The sequence below is a fragment of the Labrus bergylta genome, chromosome 5, assembly GCF_963930695.1.
Source record: "Labrus bergylta chromosome 5, fLabBer1.1, whole genome shotgun sequence".
NCBI lineage: Eukaryota > Metazoa > Chordata > Actinopteri > Labriformes > Labridae > Labrus > Labrus bergylta.
Window position 1 is genome coordinate 5,226,479 of NC_089199.1, and position 24,005 is coordinate 5,250,483.

The 24,005-nt window shown below is 42.6% G+C and overlaps 1 protein-coding gene across 16 annotated transcripts in view; it reads right to left on the reverse strand.

Annotated features, from left to right (window-relative positions):
* celf4 (CUGBP, Elav-like family member 4) overlaps positions 1 to 22,299 on the reverse strand; it is an 82,053-nt gene extending 59,754 nt beyond the window's left edge. For 9 of the 16 annotated variants that reach the window (XM_029276518.2, XM_020629326.2, XM_065954624.1 and 6 more), the window contains exons 1-2: positions 21,551 to 22,298; positions 1,638 to 1,720 (exon numbers count right to left, since the gene is read on the reverse strand). In XM_029276518.2, the coding sequence (XP_029132351.1) occupies positions 1,638 to 1,720; positions 21,551 to 21,827 (360 nt within the window). In that variant the 5' untranslated portion in view covers positions 21,828 to 22,298. Of the gene's footprint in view, positions 1 to 1,637; positions 1,721 to 21,550 lie in introns of all 16 variants that reach the window. The other 7 variants (XM_020629325.2, XM_020629323.2, XM_065954623.1 and 4 more) reach the window with 2 other exon arrangements.
* Between the last annotated feature and the right edge of the window lie 1,706 nt (positions 22,300 to 24,005).

Here is a 24,005-nt window from a genome sequence, read left to right on the forward strand (position 1 = left end):
CCTGTAGCATTACCTCTGTTTACTTAACGCTCACCATCGATCAAATGCAGAGCTGAGACTGTCCTCCGCTGGCAAAGGCAACGCTAATTAGCATTTCCTTCTTAAACAATGTTGATCGCAAGTGACTGATTGAATTTAGTTGCCGCTGATGCTTTACTATGTAGCGTTTGGAGCTAAATACAGTCTCCTTCCCTTAAAGATGTGAAGACAGACTCCTTAAAAAAAAGGTTGTTTTTGTGCCCATATCTCCTGGTACGTGTAGCAACAAAGGCAACAACATCAATCGGCAGCACATTTTTCTGTGAACACAAAATCGCATTCTGGTTTTGGCCAAATATTTAATCTCTCCTCCTCCTTTTCTCTCTCTCGCTCTCTGTTTCTCTGCCTCTCCCTCCCTCTTTTCTTTCTGAATAATATGCCACTGGGAAGTGAAGGAAAAAAAAAACTGAGAGCACGGATCCCCACTCCTCCGCTCTTCTCGGCTGCACGTCTGTGATGTCATAATCACTCACATCAAAGGCTGTGCGCTCAACACGGCGACTGTCAGCTTCCCTGGAGGCGTCATTAAAAACGAACAGAGCAAACGGAGCCGGGCCTGACAGAGACGCATCAAAACTTCCTCACACGCACACACACACACACACACGCACACACACACACACACACACACACACGCACACACACATGCACAAACGTGCGTGTGCACACAAACACAAGGTGGTGCATGTGCATTTAGGTACCTGAAATGTATTGCACGCACACACACACACACACACACACACACACACACACACACACACACACACACACACACACACACACATGCACACACATGCACAAAAATATGTAATCTCAATTTCTTGTACACACAAAAAAATGTGATTATAATGCATATAATTCTACAGACATACACACATTAAACATCCACCTCTTTTCTATCACAATCTCAAAACTACCTCCTTCAAGCATGCATGAGTGGGAGCTGAGCATTAAACTGAGACACGCGTTGCTTCCAGCTGCATTGTACATGTGAGTAGGAACATCCACAGCATGTGAGCAGCTGCCGTGAAGATGCGCCCGTCGTGATGTACATTCACCATGCACACTCATGTTGTTGTTGCCAGCGCGGGGCATAATAAGGAACGTGCACATCAGTGTACAAATAGCCCACCTCCACCCGCTCGCCCTCTTTTCATCCCTCTTTCCATCTCTCATACACATGCCCACACACATGCACACACAGAGGCACACACTCATTTACACAAACCGGAGGAAGGACTATAAATAGTACGCCTATGATGTGATGCTGTGTGTGGTTTCTCCCTATGGGTTTGTGTGTGTGACTGTCAAAGGGTAGAGAGAGAGGGAGGCAGGGAGAAAAGGGGGGGGAGACAGATATTTAAGGGAAGAAGGGGCTTTCTGCTCGTGCCTGTTGTAAACCCACTGATGATAAACTGTACATGACAAGCATGGCAAGGACAGGCACTCCCCTCTGATTTCAAATATATGGCATTATATTTAAAAAAAAAAAAAGGGGGCATCTGTGTGTGTTTGTGTGTGCGAGTAAAGTCAAGATGGGTTTATATAAGCTTTTTTTTGCTTCTGGGTCGCCATGGTGGTTCTCGTGTTTGACTTACCCCTGGCAGGGTCTTCTGCTCGTGCAATGCATTCTGGGCTTTCAGGGCCGACTCTCTGGCACAGTAGGTGAGGAAGGCACAGCCTGAAATACAGCAAGAAAGAGAGAGAGAGAGAGATAAGCATGTTATGTGAACAAGAGGACAGAGAAGGAAAGACTGCCATAGGCTGCCCCGATCACCAGCGTATAGCCAAAAACAACACACATACACACACACATACACACACACAGTAAGCCTGCAGCCATAACGCTGAAACTTTGTCTACATGGCAGCAGTGGGAATTCACTTTTGTGTGTGTGCCTGTGTGTTTGTCCACAGTATTTCAGCAGATGAACAAACGGAACATTCCTGTGTACGCAATCCATACACACACAAAAAAAGGCCCTGAAACAAACAAAAAAATGCGGCTTTGAAGATGCTACAATTTGCGCGCGAGAGTGATTCTACCCGTAAAATGCATCAAATCTGGCCTCCTCCATGGCAGTTTGAAATAGCAGTTATCCATTCGTCCATCGCACTCTCCTGGCTGCTATGACAGGGAAAGACATTTCCCTGACAGCTTCTCTTTCTCTCTCTCTCACTTCCATCTCTTCCCCGACCCCCCCCCCCACCCCCCTCCTCCTCCACCCTTCATTTCTCCGACTCTCTCTGCTCCATATGTTTCCAAGACTACCCACAATCCTCGGTTTTGTTAGCACCTGGGTTGACATGTGGGGGTGGGAGGGAAGATGGAAATGCAGGAGGCAAGAAAGAAGAAGAAGTAGCCGTGGGGAATGTTGTAAGCTTCTCCCTCGCCACCCCCGGTTGACAGCGAGGCACACTCCACTGTCAGAGTGCTGACAAGCTGTCAATCTGCAGATCAAGGCTAATGATTCATGGGTTTGATTGTTTAATAAAACACTTAAAAAGATTACAGCTCGATAGGCTGACTGTTATTAGAGGCCACACTGTATACTGCACATGCAGGTGTTTTTCTTGTTTGCCCCGGTTCAGATTATGGAAACATAATACTTGATTAAAATAGATATTTAAATTGAATTCTGTAAAAGTCTGCTAGAAAAAAAAAAGGTTTTCAGGAAGGAATATAAAGCTGTATCCCATTCAGGGGCTGCATCCTTTTGAAGAGTGCATTTCAAGACTGATCGCGTCAAAGTGGCGCGTTGATGGCTGTCAAATTTTGAATACTCCTTCAATGTGGCAATCAAATTGTGTCTTTCTTTTTCCAAGAGAAAGAGACAAAATAATCCCATTTTGTTCAAGAAACATCGAGTCTGGGTAGACAATTATCATAGACCCCTCCCCCTCTGAGAAGAACACAAACACAGTGCAGTTAATGGAGAGCACCTTCCTCTTATAGCTCATCCTACGGGTGCTTTGCTTTGTTCTTTTTACATACTGGGGGCTATTTGTTGAGGAGGGCAGCGCCATGTACTGTATGTAAAAGCAGCAAGCCTCCCATCCTCTCTGCTCTGTGTCTTTAACCCCAGGTCGTCCTGATGGCGGGGCACGAGGGAGCTCCGCCTGTTGGTGTTTTTAATTAACCGGCCTCTCTCTCATTAGGGGAAGTGGGAGCTGGCCGCTGACAGCTTGGCTACCTCCTCGTCCTCTCCGGGCCTGTCGTGTTAACGCTACATGCCGGCGCCGTCCCACAGGAAACACACGCGAGCCTATGATTCTCACGCCTGACACTCACTTGCAGGTTTGAAGCACAGGCACTCTTTGCTGCCAGTATGTAATAGAAGATTCATCGTAATCCAGTTTTCCCTTCTACTCAATGCAAAAAGGGTTTTGTAAAAATAACACATTTACTTTGTTATATTGTTTTTTTATTTTCCACATCTTCTCGTGCTATACAATATCCACTTGTAGAAATCAAGGCTTAGGCTCAATTTAATTCAGATGCCTGGATGTAGCCTACAACGGCAAACAAGACCATCAGCCAGAAGAGTGACCGTTGATGTTGAAATGAATAGAAATATAGATTTTATTACAGGCTTCATGTCATGTTCATTATTTTAACATTATTTAAAATAATGAACGAGACATTTTATGATTCTTGAATTTTGTTTTTTGTCCTAATAGGTTTGGTAAAGTTTGATAACATTTTAAATGACATATATATCGGATTGGTCAATCATTATTCTGACTTTTCTGCTTTTTTTCTTTCTCATTTTCCTGCATGCTACATTTCTTTAGCGTTGCTTTTATTGACAGGAACAACCTGATGACCCAGGGAGTTGTAGCGTTATATCACCTGTACATCACTCGTTATATCCCCCTAAGAGTCTGGTTTGGTTCCTTTTGTATAATTGCTACAATTGACTCAAGTTGTTTTTAGAAGTGTCATGTGTACTGGTCATATTGTACTGCAGCCTCTGCCATCAGTGGGTAAATGTGACAGAGTAGTCGAGTAGTTAGAAGACAAGCACTATACAAGTCCAGGTCCACGAACCATTTACCCCTTGGTGGCTGCAGAAGAGCCTGTTAGGTCCAGCATAAATATTTTCTATAAAATATCTCTACCTATAGCTGACGAAAAAACCATATAAGGTGAAGCAAAAGGGAAACATGTTCCTCTTAAATGTGAAGTAAAGAACAACACAAAACTAAAGCAGTAAGCAGAAGTACACGTGGACAGGAAAATGTGGTTAACACAGTACTTCCATTTAGTAACATTACACCTCTGAGTGTATTCACACATGTATAAAGAGACAAGCATGCATGCAAAAACGCTACCACGGTCACACACTCTTATACACACATACTAAGAGTGACAGTCAACAAACGTTCAATTTATCATCATTGTCACAAGTCAGATGCTGGCAGAGGCTCTAGTATCTGACTAAGACCCATATTGGCCCAGGAGAGAGAGATAAGCTGTTTGTTTCTGCTGTCAATGCTGCCAATTTGGTTTCCCATCACTTCAAATTCAAATCAACAGCAGCGCAGAGGGGATCTGAGAGAATGCGTGTGTGCGAGACGAGAGGGAGTGAGGGAAAGTGATGGGGGAAAAGAGAAAAAGAAGGGCAAGGGAGCAAAGGGAGAATGAGGGGGGAGATGAGCAGAGAGGAAGAGCAGAACAGTGAGGGATGCTGGGTTAGAGAGAGAGAGAGAGAGAGAGAGAGAGAGAGAGGGGAGATAAGATCACCTAGCTTCTGTGAACACCATCCCCCTGTGTCCTACACTCTCTTCTTATCTCAACCGCTGCAGACACCCTAAAGGGACACACACCCACAGAGAGGGAGAGAAACAGGAAAAGAGAGAGAGACAGAGAGAGAGAGAGAGAGAGAGAGGAAGAAGGGGAAGAAGATGAAGAAGAAAAAGAAAAAGAAAAAGAGACCAGATGAAAGAGAGCAGCGAGGGAATGGTAGAGACACTGAATACTTTCTGGTGGAGGAAGAACAGACAAATTTCAGTGGTGAAATCCACCAACTGTCACCAGGCCTCATTTAAAAGTCAGCTGTGTTGAACCACATAGAGCTTTGACCTTGTTAACTGTGGGAAACAGTTACTTTATAAGATGTCTACTTTGGAAGAAGTTTCCAAAAAAAGTTTCAGACTGCATCTTCGGAGACGTCATTTAGTTTTTAAGGGAATCTTAAATTGAATATATTTGAAAGTGGGGTTAAGCTTTTAGTGAAATGTTGAATGCAGGTGTTAAATCATTTCAAATGAGAGATTATTTACTTCAAGACACTCAATTTTCTATGTATTTAGTCTCATTGTGTGCTGAGTGATTACAGAATGTTAACCTCTAAGGTTGGTGCAATTCCCAAACCTTCAATCTCTGGGACCTCTGTGGTTGAGTGGAATCCTCCAATCTTGAAACTCTCCCTCGAAACTAATTATGACTGTACTAAAAGTAAAACTACTAATGCATTCCTGAGCTAGTGCTTTGCAGCATTACTTCTCAGATGAATCACTTTTTACCAGCATGCATTGCCTGACGCCACCCAAGACTAGACAGCTCGGGGACAATGTTATTGCACAGAGTTCTCTAATTATCTAGTGCCTATTAATTCCGGGGTTGTAAAAGGCTGACATGAAAAGTTCCCTCCTCTCACTCTTTTCCTTTTATTTCCAGCCACTGACGAGGAAGAAACTCCCAGTGATCATTTAAATATTTCAGAACATCTCGGTAAGAGCCTAAAAAGAGTCAATAGCATTAAAAGGCTTTATCCATGGCGCAGCTCAAACTCCACGCTGCACAGTCCTGGAACTCTGCCTCGAAAAACTTTGGCATGAAACTTTGTTTGAGGCTGTCCAATTTCAGTCAGTCAATAGAAATCTGCACGTCTCCCCCCTACCTCAGTTCTGTTAGCACTTATCTCCGCCTGAAAGGGCTGACCAAGGACAGCCTTTGCTCAATAAACAGAAGAATGTTTCTTTTTCTCCTTTTTAAAAGATTGACCTTAAGACAAGAACGTTCTGACTGGATTTTTGTGAGTGCTCAGGCTTAGATAACGCTCTTCAATTCACTCTCGAATTGGGTCAGAGTAAAGACGGAAATTCTTGACTTATTGTGTTCAGAGAGAAAGCGTATAAAGCCTTGGTCTTTTAGTCATATGGTGACAATGAGAAGCACTGAGTGCAGGAGAGGAATACTAATAAGTGTGGTATTAAGAGACTTTCTGAATCAGGAGTGATATAGTTGCCCTTGTGCTGCTGTAACTGGGACACTCAATATGAGCCGCGTGATTGTTGTAATACAGTTTGTATCTGGTTTAAAAAAAACACATTTTTAAATAGAAGATTTGAAGCTTGTGGTAAAAATGTATTTAATTCTTTTGCAGCCATAATCTCCAATGGATTTCCCCCAGATGTTGAACACAGCCAACCATCTAACTGATTGTGTAGATAAAGAGTTTTCACAGCCCTTTACACATTAATAGGTTTTTTTTGTGTTGATATTTATTATAAATTCCCGCTCAACTAAGTAAAGTATCACCTAAAAGACAATCTTATCATCGTGAAAAAATAAAGACAAAAACCAACCATCTTTGGTTCTGCAAGGAAAAGTAATTCAACCAAACAAGTATCCATCGCTCATATCCCCTTCACCTCAGCTGACCTTTCAGATCGTTACTCACAATGGAGAAAAGTGACAGAGGATAGTGGCTATTTTAGGGGACAAAGTCAATGTCTCTGGGATCACTCCAACTTTCTCCTCGTATCGTCTTAAAATCTTTAACTGGCAGCTTACTGGCCTGATTAAATTGAGTAAAAAGTATTTTGAAGCTCACCATATCACCCGCCCAGCTTGAAACAGTGGGAAGAAACATATACCAATTTTTCAAAGAACATCAAACATTTTTCTGCAATGTATTAAACAGGACTTATGGCTTGAGGAGCTGTTTCCAGGAAAAATGAATTCTGGCCTCAAGTACAATGTATGTGTGTTTTATTTCAGCAGTGAGACAGATCTAGGGGGCAGTGTCATAAAAAAAAGAGGTGTATTCATGTAAAGAAGTGTAATGGCAGTCCCAGCTCTCCTATGGGCGACTTTATGCAGATCCCTTTAGTCCTCTCTTCAGGGGAAAAAGAAAGAATTGTAATATAGAAACGTGCAACGAGCAGCTGCCGAGGGAACCGGAGAGCAAGAAAAGAAAGAGCAAAAGTTAATAATGAGGTGACGGATGAAACTCAAAGGGACAGCACTAACACTACTGTACATCTGCTGCGTTTTTTTCCTAAACTTAAAAAGTGCAGGACATTGTAATTTAAAAAAAATCGCGGCTCCAGTTGTAACTCAATTACTCACTGAGATGAGGATATGATGTTCTTCCAATGAAAGTAATTATACTGTATCCTCTGTGAATACTGAGTTCAGATGGGGGGCTGGTAGTGGTAGTTTTTTATTGGGCATTTCCTCTTCCTAATTGAAAAGCTCTGAGGGTTTGACTCTAACTTTTTAGGAACAGAATGAAAAATTACCTGAATAAGTTGCTTCAAAGTTTTATGAATTTCTTAGGGCAACTTGTGTGGAAATAAAAAATCTGCTGATTTATGACAATATAAGCTTTAAAAAAACCCCAGTACCACTTTTATAAACTATTTGCATATTATACTCCTGCCCCATACAGAACAAGAACAATCTAAACAAGTGACAACCAGCAAATGGATGTGGACAACTTTCATAGCAGCAGGCGTGCAGTAATCCAGAGATTATGGGTATTAATAGCCAATGCAAGTAAACAAAGATGTTCTCGCACACTGTGATTTACTTTTTCATTAAAACCATAAATAAACAATGTGAAAAAAAAAAAAGTTTTAAAGACTAGAAAAACTGTGAGAAAGAATCACCACCTTCAACTGGTATTTATGAGTGTGTGTTTTAGTGCGATTGGTGTGTGTGTGCGTGTGTGTGTGCGTGCGCGTGTGTGTGTGTGTGTGTGTGTGTGTGAAAGAGTCCCTGAAGATAACAAGTCCCATCTCTTCCCCTCCTTCCCAGAGAGGCCGTCTCTAAGCTGTGCTAATCGATTGGCGGAGGAGGAAAAAGGGCCGGCTTTAATGTGTTGCATGTGAAGGATTTACTGGAGAGCAAAGCCGCTGAATCAATGGTGTAGAAAATGCATCATTAGGACAGTGTAGTTCCCCCCCCACACCCCCACAACACCAAACCCCCTTCCACCCCTCACTTGTCCACTCGGTCCCTTATGGGCTTGGACTGAAAACGCACACACACACACACACACACACACACACACACACACACACACACACACACACACACACACACACACACACACACACACACACACACACACACACACACACACACATTAGTAGATATTTGTATACACACATGAACTGGGGCTTGGATGAAACTATTGAGTTTTCATACCACACAGTAAAAAACCTTCCAAGGTAACAAATACCTGAACACACATACACACACTTGTTAAAAGCTCCCCTGATGGCTCCCCAGAGCTGTGCCTCACATCCAGCAGACGAGTCGCCTCACTCTTGCCCTACCTCAGCCATTTTGTCAGGAAATGTTTGGGACACCCAAATTTAGCTTTCTACAATATGAATTATTAAACGTGGAATGAATCCTAAGATGAACAAGAAGTCTTCACTGTACTGTACCAGGGCGACACCCTAGGAAAAGTATAGCTGCTGACTAAAATTAAAATGTTAAATTGTTAAAAGATAAGTTTCATCCCATTTCTTAACAATTTACGGCTGTTGAATTAAGCTCTCCTATGACTCCTGTAATAAAGACACATTAAGACATTGATTTAGGTTATTCTCAGGTATACTGGGCTTGGATGACACAATATATCTCCAAAAGTATGGCTTGGGATTTTTACTGTAATGGGAGGACTCTTCATCTTCTGATAAATGTTCAATTCCCATGTTCATTGCCACGACAGTCGAGAAGAAATGAAACCTGAGGAGCACATAAGAATGGATGGTTTGAGTAGTGGAGCAATGTTTAGCCTGTCTAGCTTGTTTGTCGCAAACTTGACAAACAACCTGCAATGCATTAATCCCACTACGATGGGAAACTACGATGGGAAACTAAGTTGTGAAATGAAAATTTATTGGATTAGTTATTTTGTCTTGTAAATCTTAGAAACATGGACAGGTCAAGATGAAATAGCCTGTGAAAACATCTTCTGAGCACTCCAGACTCTTTCTCAATTAGTTTTTTTAATTATCCATAACTTATTTTTAACTATTACCACAGTCATGTGCTTACTTTAAACATGATGTGTGAACCTTTTGCAGAAAGTAAGTTAAAAAAATGCAAAGAAACAGTAAAATGTTAAAGTTTTATTTTCAGTATTACACAGCTTTTATACTGGCAAAGACATCCATTAAAATGGAATTTAAGCTGGCTGGGCAGCAGTAGATCTATTGATGGATGGATGGATTAGAAAAGTGGTTTCTCAACTGGTGGGTCGCTGAGCTGTTTGTTGTGGGTCACGAGCAAGTGTAAAAAAAATCTGTGAGGCACTTTTTAAACATGTTTGTTTTGTTCCATTTCTTATGTTTGGTACCATCTGAGGACCAAGCTGCACAATTTTTTCAGTTCAAAAATCTGTTTGGTTGAAAAGTTTCCAAATGTTGGTTTCCTCATTGAGGAGTTGTTAGTGGGTCCTCAGGGTTCACCAGTTGGGAACCAATGGATTAGAGCATATGGTGTCAACAGGCAGAAGAGGACCTGACAAAGCTGATTAATCAAAGATCGCCTTCAGACGGATCAGGTAACACAAGGAAGACAAAGTGCTTTCATTCCGTCATGGGAGTGGTCGCATGGCTCATCCCCTCGGTAAAACACTTAAAGGATAAACATTCCCATTAATATTCCTCTGTGCACTCCACTCGCCTTTTCTCCTTTCCTCTCCCTGTCCTATTATCCCGCCTCGGCGGACATCCTGTCCTGTCCCGTCCGCCTTGCCAACCTGCAAGATGGAGATGAGAGGACGATCCAAACGCAGGAGGGGAAACATGAATCATTACACTTCCTGTTGTTGCACGCCGTCCGGGGAAGGAAGAGAGAGGACGCCCCCGGGGCTCCGATTGATTCCGGAGACTTAATTGGGTTTATTAGCCAAGATGTTGGGCCCCGTGAGGAGGCTCCCAGAGGCCGCCGAGTCCCCCACCACCACCACCACCCCCAATCCCACTCTTCTGAAGGAGAAAGCCTGCGTAATTGTTTTCCCTCCATCTTCTGTGTCATTGTCAGATGGGTCCTGCGGGATTATTAGCAACCCCAGGTCCCTCAATAATTCATCCAGAGCTATTTATACACAGATGGAGAGTCCTCTAAAGTCTCCCCCAGTGAGCTTATCTGACGCTTAGACAGACAGACAGAGAGAGAGTGAGGGAGGGAGGGAGCGGTGGAGGGAAACAGTGTTACAAAGGAAAATGCAAGAGAGAGATAGACAGAGAAAATGGGAGAGACGTACAAAGAGAGTAAGAAGGATGGAGAGAGGCGATCACAAAAAGAAATGCAAAGACGAGCAAAGCAGGTCTGACAGTGAATAAAACAGTGCGGGAGAGAGAGACAGCAGCAGTTTTTAGGTAGACACAATGACAATGTTTCTGGTGTGCATTGAGTTTCAAGGTGAAACTCTCTCGTCTGCCAAAGTGAACAAAAGCACCGTCCTGGGAATAGCACACCCTCACACACAACACACATTAATGGCTTTTAATCCCCCCCCCCCCCCCCCCCCCCCTTTTTCCTCCATTTAACACAATTAAGATGTTTGCAAAGCTAACATGGACCAGTAGTCACTATAGGAAGGACAGATGAAAGACATTCAGGGATTTCCATATGCAGAGTAAACACACTTATCCATCCTTTGGAACGTGTCAATGCGTAAGACCAACAAAACAGAAGCCAGCCAGCCGTTTCTTAAATCACCCCATAATTCAAACATTACATTAACACATTTGCATATTAACATTAGCGTATTAAATAGCTGCTAATCCCAAACAGATAGCACTTTGGCTAAGGGAGGCAGCACCGTTGCATGCTCATAATAGCTTTGCAGATACCTGTGTCTTCTGACGGCAAGTTACGAGGACATTCTGTTGTTGTCGGACTAATGAAGCTTTTGGTGCACAAAGTCCCTTTGTTGGCACTCCAGCCGCAGATAATTATATATATTCATTCCCTTTGGCAGTCACTTTTATCCAGCTCATTTAGAAAGCTTGGCTTCCTCTTGGACAAATTGGGACATTGAAAGGCAGATTGGAGTGATAGTTGTTACATTCTGCATCGATGGCACATTAATCAGGGCAACTTTAGCTATGGGTAAAGACTTGCTTAAACGCCCTGCGGAAAGCTTGTTGCAAATAGTGTCAGAAGTAATGTCACGATCTAAAATACGTTATTTATGCGCGTATCAATGGGAAAGTGTCCTGTGCTGTAAATCCATAGCCTACAAGTTCAAAGTCTGCAACTTTACAGCTGATCCATTTACACAATGTTCAATAAATTACAAGCAAATGCTTCTTTATTTACAGCCTAAAGTGAGGGACTGTTTTACAGCTCACAGTCTATAACCAGTCAGTTTACTGCAGCACAGCAGGCAGAGTCATCTGGAAACAAACTCACCCTGACTTTGTAAAAGTAGAGCTTCAATAGAAACTTTGCCCCTCTAATTAATTTGACAAGATAACATGCAGGCTTTTATGCTGCAGACTTTGCTCACATTTAAAGGGAGTTTTAATGGAAATATTTTTAGAACTTGACATTGGAAACAAATTTGCAATTTTTGTAGACTTTAGTTAGTAGCCTTGGGTACAGTCAATGCCAAATTAATTGCTGCTGCCCAGTGCGTCCTCGTGGTATTGATAAATGATCCATGGAGAACTGCTTGTTCTCTCCCTCTTTTCACTCACTCACACTTGCACCCACACCTCTTACACACATACAAACACACACTGCTGTTGCTCTGGGAAAAGCAAAAGCTTATCAACTAGCCGACGCTTGCACACTTGTGCACACGCCTGTGTGCATGCACAGACCTCTCTGTCTCTATCTATAAACCCCACCAAATCATTCCACAACAATTGAAGCGGGTATGTATAGGTTTGGCCAGGATTCCCATCTCCTGTTCTGTGATTAAAGGACCAAACTAATAAGCTCTGTCTCGTTGGGAACCTGTACGGGGCTGGGAGAGACCTCAGAAGCCATTAAATTGCAAATCTGTAATAATTTGCTGAAGGCTTTCTGTCCAGATCATTCCCTGGGCTGATTTGTGCATTGAGGTAACGCTCTGAATGGCCAAGCACGATTCCAGCTGAGCCCACCGGCTAGTCAGCCAAGTTAGTCTTCTAGAGCACACACTTTTGGTTACACATACAGGCTGTATTTAGTTTACAAGATAAACTGTGGAAACATATGCTGTACCTTTAATCTCCTATTAAACTATTAAGATAGACCCAATAGTAATCCACCCCAAACAAGCATCTGACAACAGCAGAAAGAATTGACTTCGTTAAAACAAAGACCTCGAGTCGAACCAGAGTCATAGACGGACCGCCGTCTATCTGCTGCTACTGTCAGTGATGATGGGAACACACACCTACAGTGCACTCAGAACTTCATAATTCAATAATGTGCCAAAAACTGAAGTCTCCTCCTAGCTTGTCACAAAAGTTACAGAGGGGAAAAAAAGGAAAAAAAAAACTCATTAGCAGCTTATCAGATCTCTAAACTTTACTGCTATGAAACAGGACAATGAGTCTTGAAAGAAAATATGCTTTCTTAAAAATTCATTTTTTGTTGAATTTTACACTTTTGTTGTAGCACTGGAGAGAGAAGTAGAAGATGAATGTTTTATCAAGACTTTGTTGCAGCAAGTGGTTAAGCTATAAATGTAACTGTACTTATAAGCAGCATAAACTACATCTTGAAAGTCAAACTTCTCTGGCAGACGTTTAACACACACAAACGTACCAAATAACCTATGTTGAAATGTATGCAGAAAATGGAAAGACTTAAAAACTAGGCCAAGATGGCAAGTAAAAATAGTCCCATTAACATGTTGTCAGGGATCATTTTAATGTGACGGCATTGCTTGTTTACCCCCGGGTTGGCGGAGAGCTGCAGGGGTCTAATTCTGCTCCCATCTCAGGAAGGTCATTCTCCCTTCTCGGGCCATGATGACCACAGAGTAGTGCTTAAATCTGGCAAAACGGAGCCTATAAATTACAGCAGAGGACAGAGGGGTCAAAGCCTGGCATGGAACTGGGCCAGGAGCTATCAATCTGCCGGGGCCAGCCAGGGCGACATCTGTCTCTGGGACTCCCTCACTCTTTCTACTTCTTTCTCTTGCTCTCTCTCTCTGTGTCTGTCTGTGTCTACTCCCTCTCCTGCTTTTCAGCCTCTTCCCTCTTCTTTTACCTTCAATTTGCTCGCTCTGTTCCTGTCATTGAACGATCTCTCTGTGCCTCCATTTTTTAGTCGGCACCTCTCTTTACAGTCTCAGCTCTCTTTCTTGTATATCTCTCCGCCTCTTGTTATTCTTTGTCTGTCTTTGTGTGTACCCCCCCCTCCCCCGCCCCCATCGGAACTCTCTTCCACGGATCTCCCTTGCCTCTTTTCACGCATTCTCTTACATCATCCCCGTTTCGACATCTCTCTAATTCTCCTTCCCTCCCCCCCCCCAACCTTCACCACCTCTCTCTCTCTCTGTCTCTTTTCGTCTCTCTCTTTCTTTCTGTCTTGTCGTTTTACGCACTCTTGCACCATCTCCCTCCGCAGCGATATGTTTTGGTCTATCTACTCTCCAACCAGCAGGATAGGATAAAGCCTTGATGTGCTTTCCCTCAAAGTGACGCCAATATGATTTGAATGGTAATATCTGATAGCGGAGGCAGTGATCTGCACAGTTTCTGGGAATGAAAATGGAAAAATATGGACCCCTTGGGTGTCTAGAAACAGTTACAAAGTGTGAAATACAAAGCAGATCATCTGCTGCATGTCATAATGCTGCATGCCACCAAAATACATTTCTTGAATGGAACTGTAACAAAGATTTTCAAAACTGAGTAGCTAACTTGAAATTAAAATGTAGAATGCTAAATTCAAATTTTGTCAAGGCCAAGTGGACAGCAAGCATCGTCTCTTGGTTGGTGCTCGTGCGATCTTCAGCTGAGCATCCAGCATTACATTTTGTTCCCAAACCCTCGAAAAACTTCTGCATGACTTATTAATCCTCCTCCATTTTCTGAATCAAACTCAGCCTTGAATAATTGAAAGAGATCTTTGAAAAGCCCTAACCTCCATTCCCACCTTCCTTTTACAAGTCAACGTGGTGCATTTTTAATTGGAGGACATGAAATAGGCATGAAGGGAGATGAGGAAGAAAGTGAATTGAATCAGGGACACCCAAACCTGGCAGTCATGGCACGGCATGGGAGATTGTATGCATGCATACAGAGGAGGCTAAATATGTGTCTGGCCTGACAAGTCACACATGCTCACACACAGTCTTTGACGTTGCTTTCTGTCCGGGACAAATAGTACACGGCTCATGTAATCCCTGCTTTGGAGAAAACCCAGCAGGCAGACCCAGATACGCCACTTCCAGTTATGTTGAGCAATTTGGTTGAGAATAAACATCAATTCAACTTTCTATGAACCGCAAATCTCCAAAGCCGAGTGATTTGTTTAGTGTATGTGAGCCGACTGTGTACAGGCTAAAAAGGTAATTTGAAGTACATGTGGTTGGAAAAGGAAGGATTATTACAGTCTTTGTTTGGCAGGTAACAACAATGATTTACTTTTGCTTAATATTAGAACATAGGACTTTGGAAGAAGGTATAAAAATACTATTTTCTTTTAATTACTTAAAATGATTTCTTATTTAAAGTACTATATATAACAATTGTTTATATATATAATAATCTGATATGCCTTAATTAGCTACAGTTAGCCATGATTCTATGTTTCAACTTGCTGCTGTGTCATGCTGATATATATATATATATGGAAAGAGGAGAGATGCAGTTGAAGTCATTTTCACATTGAGGGTTCATGTCAGGATTGGGACTAAAATATAAACTTTACATTTAAACATTAAAAAGTTACTGGGAAGTAAAACTGTAGCAGGTGTTAGGGCTGATATGTTGCACATGTAGCACTTTACTTTGCAGCAACATCCCACACCCGTACCCGCACTCACACTCACACTAGCACATACTGTATATGTAAATATCTAAAACATATGCACACAGGGAGATGTACACACTAGAAATGCTTAGATAAAATGCAGGCACACACATGTACAAACACACATTTACTGTATACATACAGATATTAGTCATGGATATTGTAATATTCTCTATCATAGGGCCTCCTGGCTGTGTAAAGCTCAATAAAACTAGCAGCTCTAATCCTACATGCAGAAAAAAACAGCCGTTTTCAAAGTTCACACACAGAGATTCATAATCTCTCGACATGTGGACAAAGGAAACAGTGCTTAAGCCTTTTACACTGAACAAATACATACAGAGCAGAGTGTCTGTGCAATTGCAAAGACACATATAAAAAGGTGCAGGGAATTGTAAAAGTTATGTATGAAAGTAGTTGACTAACAAAAGGACAGAAAGCACATGAAGTTAATTTGCAGGCGCTGTGACAGGTCGTGTTAAGGAAGCAGCATTAAGAAAACTCACTTCACTTTCATCATCCATTTCCTACATATTTAAAAACAAGTGAATTTAAAAAAAACACTTCTAAAAGGTTTATTTAAAAAAGCAGGGCACTTCCCCACAGGAAGCTCTATTATTAGCTCTGAAATCATCAGGAGAAAAAAAAAAGAAAGTGAAACTCCAAAACAGCATCAACACAGCATGACAGACAATGCAACATTTCCAAAGTTATGTAGAACTGGACGCTGGTGGTTGAATCGTGGAGGATTAGGAGGGGGTCTGAAAAGTGATATTAAGAGGAGCTAAAAAAAACAAACAAGAGCCCTAATGCTTCAAGTTTTTAAAAATGTATCACAATAGAACAATAATACTTGGCTGATGCAACAGCCAGTAAAAGAGAAAATATTGACCTCACCGAGGAGTGTTTGTTTAGAAAGCGTCTATCTATCTATCTATCTATCTATTTATCTATCTATCTATCTACCTATCTATCTATCTATCTATCTATCTATCTATTTATCTATCTATCTATCTACCTATCTATCTATCTATCTATCTATCTATCTATCTATCTAAAAATTGTTGACATCAGCAGCCTCTCTGACCTGCCGTGATGGCCACAAATCTTCACGGTTGTTGTTGCATCTCCACAGGTCAGCACTGCAGCCCACAGTGAGCCATGACGTACCATTAACTAAACACTAACGGACTGAACTATGCTGACTAGACAGTTTTTACAGTACAAAATTAAACTCTGAAAGCATTCTCCATCAATGCCAATATTCTGGTTTAATTCTTATTTTTATGTATTGTCACTGCAAATGTTGTTAAAAGGTACATACGTTGAAGAGATATTTTACTTTTTTGCATATGTTTGAACACATTTGCAATTTGTTCTGAATAAATATCAGCGTGTTTCATTCATTCCTTAAGTAGTTGTAATGAGATGAACATGAAGGTCCAGCCATCCCTTTACATTACCTCCCTTTGTCTGTATGTAAAGGTCAGTCGTTTTAATGAGAGCAGCGCTGAGGTCAGAGGAGCCAGAGGGCCCCGCCTCCATGACAGGCCCCATGACTCCAAACCTGCAGTTAGCATGCTAATCCCCGCAGGAGCTCCACGAGCACTTCCTCCTTTAGGCTCGGTGCGGTCATCTCTCACTGTGACTAACTGGCTCCCTGCTCGGCCATCAGCCGTCCCCCCTCTGACAGTCCCTTCCAATAATAACGGACAACAGAGGCAGCACCGCCTTGACAACGGCTCTCCTGACAAATTAGGCTCACTGTACTCCCTTCTCTGGCTCCTCCTCTTGTTTCCCTCTTGTTGCTTGGCAGTTCTGGTCTCTGCCAGGACAAGGGGTGGTGCCAGTCGCGTCAGGTGGGTGGGGTGGGGGTTCTGGAGTTCAAGGGAACTTTGATAAGACGCAACCTCCTTTGTGACACATGTTGCCTGTCTCCCTGGCAAAACACTCCAATTTGATGGTGATACGTCTTTATAGAAATGGGGGCACAATGTGGGGCCTGAGCGTGCATTCAGAGCTGAGCTGAGTGGAGGATTCTGGGCCGGGGAGGAGAAAGGAGGTACATAAACATACATGCGCACTCATTCAGAGATACACACACACACACAGACACACACACACACTCATCACAAACCAAACGCTAGAGGAGGAGAGAGGACGATCCCACAGAGAGGATGATGCAACGAGAGTGAAATTTTTCGGCCGAAACACATGCTGCATCAACGCAAACCTGCAGGACACACACACACACACACGCATGCACGCCAACACACACACACACACACACACACACACACACACACACACACACACACACACACACACACACTCAACCACACACACTTCTTTCTCTCTTTGTTCATAGTCCAACGGTACTCCTCTAATGGCTACCTGTAACACCTAATTGTCTGCAATAAAAAACAGCGTGGGTCTTTCATGTTGCTGGCATCATGCTTTCCCCGCCTCACCAAAAATCATGAGACTGATGATCTATTCTGATCCTGTTCCCCGGACACGTTCAGTTAAAAGGGCTGACATATCAAAACTATAGGCTTTCAGTTGCAAAACATTACTCCCTTTATGACCTGCACAGATTACAGCACCCAACTGTGGCATCACGCTTTTGCAGCATAAGTAGATAGAAAAAGATGACTATGTTTGTCATATTCCCACTTGTTTGATTTCCATTATTTATATATTTAAAGGTTATCACACAGCCATTTTTACAAGTTATTGTATTAAATCACATGTCGTTTAAAGTATAATCATTATCATACAAGATTTGCTAACATGGTGAGTTAGTGATGCAGATATGCTGAATATGACCTTTGACATTTGTTTTCAAATCGAAAAAAAAGAGACTATTTGGACCATATCTAAATGAAGTTAAAACATTTGCTTCAATGATTAGCATCCCTCTGGATCTGCAACTACTTTTAACTGTCTTTAACATAACATTTAACATATAGTTTGGCCACGGACATAAATATTACTTACACTAGATCAACACCAAACAAACAACAGCAGTTAACCAAATTTATACTTGCATTTGCATTTCCCGGAAAAAAACAAAAAACAAAGAGGTAGATGATAAAGGTTTGGGCTAGAACACAATACCGCCTGAAGATGTGACAGCAGTGAACAATAGATAAAACCTTCAGTTATTAAATGTCATTCCCCCATATCATCACGGCTCAATTGGCCTGGTGATTATCACATGAAAATTGGGCAGATGAATAGGGCAAGCCATCCTATCCACACCTGCTTTTCTTGAATAGATCCCCCACCTCCCATGCTGCATTGGCAGAGGGAAGGGACAGAGAAAGAGGGCTGGCTCTTTGTGCTAGCCGTGCCTCTCAGCACCGTTCAGCTCGGTAGCAGCAGCAGAAGCACCAGCAGCAGCAGCCGGTGACCATTATAAATGGCCTCTATTAGCATGGCTCGGTCGCAGAGGGGAGAGAAATAAAATCATTGGGAGAATGTAGGCCTGCACTGGTGTCCACGCACCCGCTCCCAGCCTCTGCAGACCTCCGTCCCCTCCTCCTCCTCCATACTCCCTTCTACCCCTTCATTCCAAGGGGACAGAATCCTAAAGACTAGATTACGAGTGATACATGGAGTCATTATGGGGAGGGTTATGGCAATAGTATCGCAGGCATGGCTGACAATAGCTATAATAGGGGTCTCTTTCTATAGAGGTACCATTATCATAGCAAGGGCTGCTTCTTTTGGCTTGTTGATGTGCAGCAAAACCAAATGGCCTTTTATTACCTGCAGACAAAGCTCTGTGTTATCCATACTTACTTCTTTGTAATAGTGCCATGTCTCTTTTTCTGTGAAATGAAACAAGCACAGCAGTATCCTCAGATGAGGTGTTACATTGTTAGTGGTGACAGTTACCAAGCATTTTCTATTTGACAAGCTGAAATAGGACAAAATTGTTAAGGCAAAAACCGCGGGTGATCATCTACAATCTCCTATTCAAGCTGAGACTTTGTACTACCACAGCCATTATCCAACATGAGGCACTGTCACAGGAGAGGCAACATGTCAGCGGAGGTACATGAAGTGAAGACAAAAGGGGGAAGAGGGAAAGCAAGTAATGAAGTGTATCAAGCGGGGTGAAAGAAGAAGAAGAAGAAGAAAAAAGATAGAAGAAAGGAAACGAAGAGGAGTTTGCTAGTGGGCAGTTCTGCAGACTTTACTTTGATGGAGTATTTCACACCTTAAAGGGTCATTATGCCCTCGGTTTGGCTCTACTCCATGGCAGGAGTCTAAATGCATACAGCATGAAGGTGCTGAGGTAAAAAGGACCCATGAAGGAGTAGTTTGTACAAAATGTAAATTATGGTTTAAATCAGCAAAATAGGACAAATGAATTTTAGTCTTTTTTTAGGTATTGGTTGGATTAGTAAGCCATATATGAAAAAATACCAAAATAAAGGCAAAGTCTGTCACATATGTCTGTTATTAGTTAACAATGATTCCTTTACTGCTAATTTTCAGATCTTCTAAGGAATCCTGAGGAAGGTGTTAGGAATCTGTGGAGGGAACGCAGCCTTCCAGCAGCTTGCAGGGAGCCAGTGAGCTGGTGAGCCGGGGAGTAGCAAGTGCCTCTAGCTAGTTAAAATATGAGCTCAGCGGGGGCTCGCTAATGAAAGCGGGGGCCCGGCCCGGGGAGCAGGGCCGTATATCGCAGTGAGGAGACAGTTCTTAGAATCAGCTGGCGAGCCGGGCCTTTAGTTCTGGGGCCACTGGTGATTAACTGTCCAACAGGGAGTCGCTACTACAGCTGGGCTATTAATAAAAGATACCCCCCCTCCCCTTCCCCCATTTCTCTCTCTACCCTTCTCCACCTCTTTGGTTTCCCACATGCCCGCAGACAGTCTCCACCCTCTGGAATTATTTGTATATCATCATCATTTACTGACACATGGCGCATGTCACACATTGTTTACAACAAAAAGAAGGGGGCCTTTCAAAAAGTGAAAGATCATTCTTAATGTGCTCTGCTCCCCTGGGAGATGTCCTGCAGGTATAGCAGGTCAATTAGTGATCTCTCATTAAAGGGTGATTTGCAGAGAATGGAGAGAAGAGAATAAAATACTGACTGTTGCACCAAAAGGATTGTCGTTAAGGCCATGTACCGTTGTTAAACCAAAAGCATTGAAGAATTAAATGACATTAGAAAAGGAACATACTGTGAAAACAGTTTAGAAAAAAATATATACTTTTTGTTATAAACTGCACACATGGTTAAAAAAAAGTAAATAATCAGTTCAAAATAATTCTAATTCAAGTTTTGTTTTTGATTTGGCTTTCAGTTACAATTTCAAGATTGCTATCTTATATTAACAAAACAGGAAAACTTAAAAAGCTAATCAGCTTAAAAACACTGAAGAGCAGGCCCACGCCTCCTGTGTTGTACACGTGCATACACACGTGCACGCGTATACGCCCATCTCAGCGCCCCCCCCAAAAAAAACAAAAAAAAACACACACACACACACACACACACACATACACACACACGCACACACACGCGCACACACACACACACACAACACACACACACACGCACACACACACACACACACACACACACACACGCACACACGCACGCACACACACACACAGTGGGAGAGTTACGGGCAACAGACTGGACAATGCTGCGGGCAATCAAACTCAGCCTCCCTGCTATTGCAACGTGAAACGTGAGGTTAATGGCCTGGATTTAGCACTGTGGTGAATGAAAGCACGTTTACAACCGCCGCCCGGGCTAGATGTGTGTGTGTGTGTGTGTGTGTGTGTGTGTGTGTGTGTGTGTGTGTGTGTGTGTGTGTGTGTGTGTGTGTGTGTGTGTCTCTCTGTGTGTGAACACTCCCATCTCACACTGCCCAGTAGGAACATTGCTCCTCCTAATATCACCCTACATAAAATTCTGCCGTCGTGACTCCCGATTCGTGACACTCTCATGCTTGGATTTATTTGCCAAAGAAGGTAGAAAATCGAGATGCGTAGAATAGGAGAGGCACTGACAGGTTTACAAAGGATGAATATACCTTCTTTTTTTTTTTTTTTATACCACAAATCCTGAAAACTATATGCATAAAGTCAGCAATTCTTACAAAAAAAGACCACGATGAGGTCAAGAATCGCGCAGTTTTACGCACCAAATCTTGCATGATTTAGGGTCCTGGCTCTCAGCTATGTGTGATGGATTTAACAATGACAAACACAAATATTTGTCTCAGTGAATTTGGGCATCACCTACCTTTGTGCATGCCTGTGAAGCGGTCCTTCAGCACAGTGAGCTCGTAGATCTTGCCGAACTCCTCGAAGAGTGGCCGGAGGTCCTTCTCATCCAGGTTGCGGGGGATCTGACCGATGAAGAGTTTTATAGCATCGTGGTCCTTCATGGGGATGGTGGCCGGGCAGCCCACCGGGCTGTGGTTGTGGCTTAATCCGTTCACGAGCCCGTTCGTGCTGGCGGAGACCACCCCGACACCGTGCACCGTGCCGTCCACCTGCCCATTGGTTAAAGTTGCCATCTTCGGACCGGCCGCTGAGTTGGGATGGGTAGGACAGCAGCTATAGATGGCGATGGTGGAAAATCGCTTTTACGTTGAAAAAAAAAACAATTAAAAAAAAGCTGGTTGAAGTCTTGGTCAAAATTTGGCTCCGAGACCGCGCTGTACCAGAGCTGATTCCGCTGCCGTCTTATCAAAGCCAATATTTACACTGATGTGAAAACACATGTAGCATTTGGCGAAGACGCATATCAAAAGCGCGCGATGCCGTTGGTCCCAGTTGAGGCTTTGATTCCTTATATTTATGTCCTACCCAATAACTCGTTCATTGATTTTATAAAAGAGAGACAGAGAGAAGGAGATAAGGGGGAGGGAGAGAGAAGAGAGAGAGAGAGGGGGAGAGAAAGAGAGACCAAGAGCGTTCACTGTCTATTTACACCCACGTTCCCTCGTCCCAGCTTCTTGGCACCCTTTTATTTTTTTGCATTGAGGAGTCGGTATGGGTGTCTTCTCGGTTTAAACGGACAGGGCCGGTTCAACCCCTGCCAGAGCTGTGGGGAGGTTTGGATACACGGGCGCTGTAAAAAATTACGCATATGTCAAACCAAGAGTTCTCTGCCCCCTGTTTTCTTACGTGACGAGAGAGTGGTACATTCCAGCGAGGGGAGAGGGTCTATAAATAGAGAAATATAGAGAATACGCTCCTTTGTGCGCCTACTCAGAGCAAATGACTACACCTATACGACATCAAGTATTTATTTATTCCTGACTGACATATAAACTATCATTATTAACTGTGATAATATACATGTGATGAATTATCTATTTACCCCTTACTTGTTTTTAATTCGCGAAAATTGTGCATCGACTGCGGTTGGATTGTGATTGACAAGCTGGCTGTCGTTCTTATGAGGTTTGATTTTGTGCTTAAAACCCATTTCATGTACTCTTTCAGCTTTCCTCACGGTGGATGTCAGCATCAGCACTAGCAGTGAGTCGCTGTATCACGTCTTCAGCACCGCGGACAGCTCCGTGGTGCTGAATCGCTCCCAAAGGCGTAACTAAAACACACTGATGAAGACTATTCATCTGACGGTTCCGATCGCTCCTTTGTTTTCAAGAATAAGCACGATTTTCTTTCTTTTTTTTAAACTGGTGACACGGATTATTCTTATGAGCTTCCACCGCCATTCCCAAAGTCCATTGGATCGGATGGTTTGATTTCCAGAAAGGGGAAGTCTGTGAGCACCGCCGAGTGGCGTAGAGAGGGGGCACATCGAAGGGGGGGAAAAATAATCACACAAGATTTGGATGAATTGATATGACACATAGAAATCACCACACAGGGATGTCTGCAACTCTTTGGGTTCCATCAGGTGATGAGCAGATGGAAAAAAAAAAAAGATCCAATAACCACATACAAAATGCACCAAAAAAACCCCGACTTAAAACCTTCTCCAATGAAAAAAAGTTTGATATTTCGGAAGGACATCCAATATTATTCAGTCTCCTAAAAAACCTTTCAGAACTTTCTCTGGAACTATTGGTATCAAATAATCTGTTTTAATGAAATTTAGAGAGCCCGGTCAGATTATCTAACAGCCTTTCATTTATTAAAATCTTAATATGAGCAAGGGAGCTGGGTGTTGATATTAAATTCAGAGTGGAAGGTACATAACAGAAAGTGAAAGAGCATTCTTCATTAATTGTGTAAAGAAAAGAAAGTAATTACTGCTTTCTACGGTTCAACATATTGCATTTTCGCTCCAGGACAGAATGATCTAAATTATTTGACAGTATAGAGTTTGTTTTGTTCCTCATATGCAAGATTTTAAGGCTCCACTATTAGCAACCTAGAAATGAGCGGAATGACAGCAGTTTTTAACATTTACTGTGAGAATGGGCTAAGTCTATGATGAAAGTGGCTTCTTTTGGATATGAGATCAGATAATCAAACTGAGCACAGGCATGACATCCCCCAATTAAGACCACAGGCTTCCCAGTTTATCCACTTGGGAGTCACTTCATGTTGTTTAACTCTATCCCCAAAGGACAACTATTATATCAGAGGTCGTGGCGATGAGTAAATAGAGAGTGCTGATTTTCCTGTTGAAATCTACTCTGATAAAGGCATTTTAAATAGTCAGCTGAGTAGCATGTTCAAAATGAATCAGTGACATTAAACACACATTAAAGCAC